This window comes from Chelonia mydas, chromosome 2, assembly GCF_015237465.2.
Source record: "Chelonia mydas isolate rCheMyd1 chromosome 2, rCheMyd1.pri.v2, whole genome shotgun sequence".
Taxonomy (NCBI): Eukaryota; Metazoa; Chordata; order Testudines; family Cheloniidae; genus Chelonia; species Chelonia mydas.
In genome coordinates this window covers 259,580,215-259,589,245 of record NC_057850.1, presented here as the reverse complement: position 1 = coordinate 259,589,245, position 9,031 = coordinate 259,580,215, and the positions used below count along the sequence as shown (strand labels likewise).

Below are 9,031 nucleotides of genomic sequence, written 5' to 3'. Positions count from 1 at the left end.
CACCCAGCGCCACTCTCCCGGGCGCGGCCCCGCCGCACGCCGCACGCCCCCCTGCCCCGAGCCCGCCCGCCTTTAGCCCCAGCCCGGGCTGCTCTTCCGCCCGCCCCGGCTCCCGCCGTCCTCCGCACTCCCCCTCGCCCCTGGAGACGGGGGCCCCCAGCCCCTGGGGCTGCAGGGAAGCGCCCGGAGAAAGGCTCGGCCGGGAGAAGGTAAAGAAATAGAGCCACGGATGACTGACGTCTGGGGGCCCAGCCTTGATCCCGCGCCGCTCAGCGCTCCAGGGCAGGCAGCTCTTCGGGGTCAGAGCCTCAGGGTGCAGCGACGCTGCCGTCCGATGCCCCAGGCTGGCCCATGTCAGCCGGCGTGGGCTGGGGGGCTATAAAATTGGGCTCTGGGACCCCCCAGCCCTCGCCCAGGTGACTACACTGCCCTTTTACAGCCTCGCCAGCCCCTTGTATTGCAGTGTAGACATACCTTTGGAGAGCCAGCATCAACCATTTATTCAAACGCACTTGCCTGACCATGAGGGCACCGGTCTAGGGATTCTAGCAATCCCCAGCTCCTGTTACAAACGGTCTGGACTGAGTCTCTGACCCCTCTGGCACTTGCGGAATAACCCCCTGCTCTGTCACCTATTCTATTTCACTGTTGCAGCCCTAAGCCACCATATCGGAGGGGGGGATGCTGCCCATTCTCGCAGCGGAGCTTTCGGAGGAAAGCAGGAGCAGTCAAATCACCGGCCGCAGGTGCTGCGATACCCTGAGGTTGAGGATGGTATAAATCCCTAGCCAGAGGAGAGAGCCGTGCCTCAGTTTCCTGCTCTGTGCAGAACAGTGGTGTGTAGCTAGTGGCCCTGATTCAACACACTCTCACAGGCTAGGCTGGTGTAGTTCACGCCGTGGAGTCACACTGGTCTGACAGAGAGACCCAGGGCCAGCATCTGCAGCGGAAGAAAGTCTCCGTTCCATGAAAATGGTGGGAGGGGGAATCCTGGCTTTTTCACTGACTTACTTAGGCCAGTCACAGCATCTCCATGCTTCAGTTTCCCATCTGTAAAATGATAATGACACTGAGCCACCTACCTTCCAGGAGTGATCCAAAGATGAATTAGCTTAGCATCTGTACAGTGCTTTAAATATGTGAAGAGCTATATGAAAGCTGATGACCTGATCCCCTTCTCTTATACCAGTGTCAGTCAGGGGTAATGCCACTGGCCTAAGACCCACAAGACAAGAATCAAATCCTCACCAGAACTGTCAGTGTGCTCAGTCCTCCAGGGATGGATCATTTTACTACTTAGTTGCTCTAGAGGAGTGGCTCTCAATCTTTCCAGACTACTGTATCCCTTTCAGAAGTCTGATTTCTCCTTGTGTACCCCAAGTTTCACCTCACTTAAAAACTACTTGCTTACAAAATCAGACAAAAAACAAAAGTGTCACAGCACATTACTGAAAAATTGCTGACTTTCTTATTTTTACTATATAATTATAAAATAAATAAACTGGAATATAAATATTGTACTTACATTTCAGTGTATAGTATATAGAGCAGTATAAACAAGCCATTGTCTGTATGAAGTTTTAGTTTGTCCTGACTTCACTAGTGCTTTTTATGTAACCTGTTGTAAAACCAGGCAAATCTCTGTTAGTGGAGAGCACATCCACTGACAAACTAACCCTCACAGCAGGCCAGGAACTAATCCTCATTTTAACCACTGGGAAACAGAGAGAGCGAGAGAGATGTGATTTGCCCAAAGTCACAGAGGGAACAAGTCCGCACTAGGACAGGAATTCCCTGTCCCCAGTCCTGTGCTCTGACCTCACCTATCAAAGCGGAGTAGGGCCCCTCACTACTCAGATACAGCAAAGGAAAAATAATCATGACAGAACTTGAGAACCAAGAGCACCATCTAGAGGCTGCAGACCCAAACGCTGGAACAGAACTGCTTTGCCAAAAATAATTTTTATTAAGGTGAAAGAACATTATTAGAAAACTATTTTTTAAACATACATACAGGTAATGTTATCATTCTAGATCACACACATACCGTACACGTTAAGCCATATGGTAACAACACACCACTTTTTAAACCAGAGATAAAGGAAGATACTGTTTTTACAAAGAGATGACCAGAACTGCTGGCCCCAGAGCAGGGAGCACGTTCTCCAGCAGTCACGTTAGTAGGAACAGCAGAATCCCGGAGTTTGTAGGGATGGGGCTTTTACCTGCCAAGATCTGCACTCAGGCTGTATTGCAGGAGAAACCCCAAAATTACTTGCAAATTACACCATTTTGCCAGTTACACCCATTTGCTAACCACTGACTGCTGGCATCTTCTTATTTCTCACAAGCAACTCATGGGATCACCAGGCCTCGAACATACAACTTACACTGCCATTTACTCATTCATTTGGCCCCACTCATTCTGTCAGTGCCTCAGTTTCTCTTCCCTTCAGCGTGTCTTCCTCATGCCCCACAGCTTTTTCCCCTCACCCCACTGCATGGTTATCTTTAGAGATGTGGCTTTCACGCTATGGCCCCCAATTCTAACCTCAGATACTGGGGGTGCAACTATAAACATAAAGCAACAGGAGTTGTTTTCTTGTATCAAAAAAGCAGACTGGCAGCCCACATTCCCTTGGCCGATACTTGCTCTGCACAAACAGCCTGCGGGTAAGATTGCTCTTGCTTTTTGGTTTAGAGACGCGGCCGCGCTCCCTCACACCCACGCAGCTGGTGCTCTTCATCAGGCCGCATGGCTGTGACAGGCGGGAGCGCACACAGGTTCTCCTGGGCTGTGCAATTTCCCCTGGGGCATAGCAACAGACAAGTGCTTGGGGCTTGCCCATTTCCTGTTGCGTTACCATGTTGCTGTTCTCAATGTCTATTCACTGGGCTGCCATCAGCACCAGTGTTTATTCTCACCCCACGGTGCCCATCTTCAGTACCTGCCTGGAGTTGGGCGCAGCCTGCGGGTGACCCAGCTCGGTGCCATGAACCCTGGCGTGATCCTTCAGGGACTCCTTGCAGCGGAAGCTCCTCCCACACTCCCCGCACTGGTAGGGGCGCTCCCCAGTGTGGATGCGCTGGTGCTTCAGGAGGTGATGTTTCTGGATGAAACTCTTCCCGCAAGCAGAGCACTGGAAGGGCCGCTCCCCAGTGTGGATACGCCTGTGGTTCTGGAGGTGCTCCTTGCGGCTGTAGCTTTTGCCGCACTCGGTGCATTTGTAGGGCCGCTCCCCGGTGTGGACCAGCCGGTGCCGGACCAGGTAGGACTGGCAGATGAAGTGGATACCACACTCGGAGCACTGGTAGGGCCGCTCCTGGGCGTGGCTCCGCTGGTGGACGGCGAGGCTTTTCTTCAGGCCGAAGCTCTTGCCGCACTGGAGGCAGGAGTAGGGCTGCTCGCCGGTGTGAACTCGGTAATGCACAGCCAGCTTGGAGGGTTCGGCAAAGCGCTTGGCACACTGGGCGCAGGCGTAGGGCCGCTCCCCCGAGTGGATGCGGCTGTGGTAGTTGAGCCGCGACTGGTGGATGAAGCTCTTGTCGCACTGGCTGCACGGGTAGGGGCGCTCCCCGGTGTGGATGCGCTGGTGCAGCAGGAAGTGCTCCTTGCGGCTGAAGCGGCGGCCGCACTGGGCACACGGGTAGGGGCGCTCCCCGGTGTGGGTGCGCTGGTGCACCGTCAGGTTGAAGTACCTGCGGAAGCTCTTCCCGCACTGGCTGCAGATGAAGGGCCGCTCCTCCGTGTGGGTCCTCTGGTGCTGGGTGTAGTGCTCCTTGCGGCCAAAGGTCTTGGCGCACTGGGTGCAGGCGTAGGGGCGCTCGCCCGTGTGGGTGCGGCGGTGGCTGCTGAGTTTGGACTGCTGGGCAAAGGTCTTGCCGCACTGGGCGCAGGCATAGGGCCGCTCCCCGGTGTGGGTGCGCTGGTGGGACAGCAGGGTGTCTTTCCGGGTGAAGCTCTTGCCACACTGCAGGCAATGAAAGGGCCTCTCTGTGGGCGGGCTGAGTTGGGGGACAGCCGTGCCCTGGGGCTCAGCGATTTCATTCCAGCCGCCCCTGCATTCGCTGGGCTGCCCCAGGTCATTCCTCAGCTGCATCACCGGGCCAGGCAGACTCTCACAGGGTGCTCCCCGCTCAGGAGCCTGCACCTTGCTCTCTCTGGATGTCCCCAGTTGCACCCCATGTGGCTCTGGGCTGTCATGGCCTTCCCTGACAGTCCCCTCCTCCGTTTTGATCATAAGCCGATCACCTGCTGCAACAAAATAGAACAGAATCCAGCACGGTTTTTTTCCCCCCCCATTTCATCTACTTGGGCCATAAGAAACCACTGGGAATGTAGTTGCTTAATACATGTGATCATGTCCCCTGTGCTGGGCATAGCAAATACAAGAGCTTCCTAATTCCTGACAGCTAATGAAGTTACTCCAGGGGCTTGGGCTGGCAGCTGTACCAATGCCGCCATGACCTGCTGGCCCTAACCCGAACGTGTGCTGAATTACCCGAACAGCCAGATTCACAGGGGCAGCTGATACACTACAGTGACAGTTTCAATTTTCCCCTTCTCCAGTCCCGAGCCCAGCACTGATCTATAACCCCACCTGGATCAGGGGCTAAGGCACAGGGCTGACATTTTGGAGTGGAAGAGACCCCAGTCTTCTGATCACTGACTCTGCATGACCTCGGGCAAGTCACTTTTGTGCTTCAGTCTCCCAGTCTGTAAAACGGGAACAATGGTATTTCCCCACCTTTTCCAAGTCCCTATGGATAAAAAAAGTGCTGTGGAAGTGCTAAATATTTCCATCCCCTCCTGCTCGGTGTGATACCCACAAGAGATTTGCTGGACTCTCTCATTTAACTTCTCTCCCAGTTTACAGAGGCTGTTACTCTAGAACTCACACATGCTGGGATCTGCAGGGATTTCTCGGTCTTCCAATTGTTGCTGATCTCTGCTGCACGACCCCTCCTCTAGTTTAACCTGGGATAAAACGTCAGGTGTCGGAACTGGAGAGTCTGTTCACGTAAACAGAGTTATTTTATTGCTGTAACACCTAGCAGCCCAGTCACAGCCCAAGCCCCCATCCTGCTCGGTTCTGTGCAAACACAGATTTGTATAGACTTTACTCATGCAATTATAATGCTTCACAGAATCATAGGACTGGAAGGGACCTCAAGAGGTCATCTAGTCCAGTCCCCTGCACTCATGGCAGGACTAAGTATTTTCTAGACCATCCCTGACAGCGGTTTGTCCAACCTGCTCTTAAAAATCTCCAATGACAGAGATTCCACAACCTCCCTGGGCAATTTATTCCAATGCTTAACACCCTGACAGGAAGTTTTTCCCAACGTCCAACCTAAACCACCCTTGCTGCAATTTAAGCCCATTGCTTCCTGTCCAATCCTCAGAGGTTAATGAGAACAATTCTACTCCCTCCGCCTTGTAACAACCTTTTACGTACTTGAAAACTGTTCTCATGTCCCCCGTCTTCTCTTCTCCAGACTAAAAGTAATACTTGCATATTATTTTTCATGCAGAAAGCTCAAAATGCTGTACCAAGATGGGTACACATTAGTATCCCCTCTCATACACATCCGCTTTGAAGGCACTAGGAGGTTGACCTGGCTTGCCTCAGGCCACAAAGCAAGGCAGTGGTGTACCAGGAAGAGAATTCCAGCCTCCCAATTCCCAGTCCTGAATCTGATCCACTAAGCCACAGAAACCACTGAACACTTCATAACAGATTTCAAAACCGACTGCAAACCGTGGGATGCTTTGGTATCAGGTATATTCCTTCAGCTTTGGAAACATTTTTAGTCATGCCTTTTTGGCCATGTTAATTAGCTCCTTCTATCACACTCCTTCCTGTGAGCTCATATGAGAGGTGATGGCTTAGCATCAGATTTGAAATACCAAAACACTCTGGAACTGTAGGTTCAAATCCCAAGAGAGTCAACTGAGCTCTTAATCCTTCTCAGGTAGAGAAATGGAGTCTCATGCTGTCTTTACAATGTATGGGGGTGAGGGCTGGGGAAGGTATTTCAGAGAAGACCTTAAAAATAGAGGTGCTCTCCGGAGATGATAGGAGCTCAGACACATTCCTCAGGAGTACTCATCCTTAGCCAAAGTACCCTCTCCCTACTACTTCTGTACAGCATGCAACGTGGTCGCTATGGCCTTCCATCCCAGAGGTGGCTGCATTTCAGTGGTGCTGTGCACATGTAGTTTGTGATGGCTGTTGGATGAAAGGCCCTTTATAAATGTAAGATACTGTTGTTTACACAGAGGAGAAACACTGCTTTGTGTTTTAAATTGTCTATGAGAAATTAAAACTGGATCTCAGACCTTTGCTGGGGTGAGGCATGCGCTGAATGGACATGGGCACAGACATTAAGAAGGCTCCAGATGGGACAAAGGGAAACTTTAGGGTCCAGATGTGCGGAATGCCCAGAATGCTGAGAACACAGAGGGTTAGATTCAGAGTCAGCTGGGAATGAGATCGGTGGAGGTTCCAAGAGTGACAGCTCTCGCAGGCAAGGACAACAGAAATCCATGGGCAAGGGGATTGTGTCGGAAACCATGGAACAATAGGAGCTACCAAAGGGTTTATTCGATTTTCAGCTAAGTAACTAAAGTGAATAAACAGGACAAATGGGGAGTCCTGGGCTGTCAATCTAGCCTCTTCCAGGAGCATTGAAACCACATCATACATATAAAAAGAAAGTTTAAGTGGAAGGTCGGATACCAGGTAAGCACACAGATACCAGTGAGGGGCACTGTGCAAGATCCTAGAGAGAGTTTAGTCCTTCGTCAGGTAAGTTTACAAAGGTTAAAGAAAGCAAACTGTTAGCTAGTGATCTTTTAATCTGAAGATATAATTAGTCATTTGACACAGCACATAGCAGCTTCACTCCACTGTCCGTTTCAGATCTATTACTCACCAGTGCTGGGATCCGCAGGGGTTCCTCTCTCCTCCAGAATTCCCTGCACCCTGACACCTGGTTCATCCTCCTGATCAGTCGGTGATAGGATGTCAGGTTTGGAGATGGTACAGTCTGTTCATGGAAAGAGACATTAAAAGAGAAAGTGTCTGATTAATATTAGCTAGGCACCTGGCAGAAATTTTAAAAAAATCTAAACCAAGCCCCACAGCGTCTGTTTCTCACCAGAAGGAAGAGAGCAACCTGAACAGATTCTAATGTTAACTAAGACCATACAAGAAAGTACATTAAAGCCTTGGTGGGAGCAGGGTTGTAATTCCTAGAGGAGATGCAGGGGTTCCCGGAAATGATGCAATTTGAAGACTTCTTCACTGCACCAATATAATCCCCTTGTCCATTGACAAACCTGTGGAAAGGCCAGAGTCTTTTTCAAAGACAAGGCCAGGCCAAGGAAGGGATATGGGGAGAGGAAAGACATAGAATGGTTTATATAATTGCATGTTTCTGAGCCAGCAGAAATTAAAATATAATTTTGGTTTATTGCTAGTTAATTACTATATTGGGGAAAAACAGCTCCCTTGACTCATAACACAATTTCCTCTTAAACCTGTGGGCGTGTGCACACGTGTGTAGGGTTTTAAGTGGTATTAGTAATAAATATGGAACATTATGTTAAAGCGCTAGAGGCTACCACTGTTCCCTTGATAACCTATGCAGCTTTGATTCAAGAAAACACCCTTTCAAGGCAGCGACGGCACGTACACCCTGCACGCAGACTAGCCCAGGGTTTTCTACGCGGGGGCGAAGCACGTGCATAAATAAATGCAACCTTCAAATAAACAAACAGGACGAGAGCTGAAGGTATCAGAGCCAGGGCTGTGTGCGTTCCAGGCTCCTTTCAAATGGAGGATGGGTGGAACTGACCACTGAGCAAAGGCTCCGTGGGACCTGTATGTTCCTTCATAGGATATCAGGGTTGGAAGGGACCTCAGGAGGTCATCTAGTCCAACCCCCTGCTTGAAGCAGAACCAATCCCCAATTTTTGCCCCAGATCCCTAAATGGCCCCCTCAAGGATTGAACTCACAACCCTGGGTTTAGCAGGCCAATGCTCAAACCACTGAGCTATCTCCCCCCCCCCCAAACCAAAGGAGCTGTCACCTCCTAACTATTTATTTATGCAGCTCGCCAAGGGGAAAAACGAGGAAGAACTAGCTGAGGTGCTGTCCCCATCTTTCTTTCATACCCTAGGCTCCAGTTAGGCCTAAGCTTTAGTCAGTGAACCTGGCAACCTGACACTTTGCTTAGCTCACAGCTTCTCATCAATATGTGAAATCTGATCTTTACCCAAGGAGATCAAAGAGTCATAGCTGTCTTTCATCAAGTTCTTGTAAAGCTCCTTCTGCCATTCTTCTAAATTCTCCCACTCCTCCCTGGAGAAGTGGACTGAGATGTCTTCAAACATAACCGGGACCTGAAATCACAAGCATTACACGCACAGCACTTTCTGCTGCCATCCTATCTGCACACACCTTGCTTTTTATCTTATATTAAAAGACGGCTGGCCAGGCACCAACAGTGACCAACACCCAGCATGTCCCACCATCTGTTTGGTTATATACATGAAATGTGTTGGGTTAGTTCCTCTCAGACAGGCAGCCACATCACAAATGGCACGAACTGGTACCCATGCTGGTATTCTTGCCAGAGGAGACCAGGAATGGACAAGGAGAGGGAATTTACTCTTTGATCCCTACAAGCGAGGATTAATGGGAAGGAGCATGGACTAGCGGTAAGGAAGGAAAACTCAAGTTAGCAGGCTTGGGATCTAACCTCAGCTCTGATACCGACATGCAGTCTCATAAGAACGTAAAAACAGCCATACTGGGTCAGACCAATGGTCCATCTAGCCCACTATCCTGTCTTCCGACAGTGGCCAATGCCAGGTGTTTCAGAGGGAATGAACAGACCAGGTAATCATCAAGTGATCCACCCATCTCCCTTGACCATCCTGTGCCTCTGTATCCCCATACGTACAATGGGGATAATCATAGAATATCAGGGTTGGAAGGGACCTCAGGAGGTATCTAGTCC

At 50.4% G+C, this 9,031-nt stretch overlaps 1 protein-coding gene across 1 annotated transcript in view; it reads right to left on the bottom strand.

Annotated features, from left to right (window-relative positions):
- Positions 1 to 1,943: 1,943 nt before the first annotated feature.
- LOC102933579 (zinc finger protein 850) overlaps positions 1,944 to 9,031 on the bottom strand; it is a 46,196-nt gene continuing 39,108 nt past the window's right edge. The window contains exons 14-17 of the mRNA XM_043538841.1: positions 8,285 to 8,411; positions 6,940 to 7,053; positions 4,900 to 5,013; positions 1,944 to 4,255 (exon numbers count right to left, since the gene is read on the bottom strand). Of these exons, the coding sequence (XP_043394776.1) occupies positions 2,922 to 4,255; positions 4,900 to 5,013; positions 6,940 to 7,053; positions 8,285 to 8,411 (1,689 nt within the window). The 3' untranslated portion in view covers positions 1,944 to 2,921. The remainder of the gene's footprint in view (positions 4,256 to 4,899; positions 5,014 to 6,939; positions 7,054 to 8,284; positions 8,412 to 9,031) is intronic.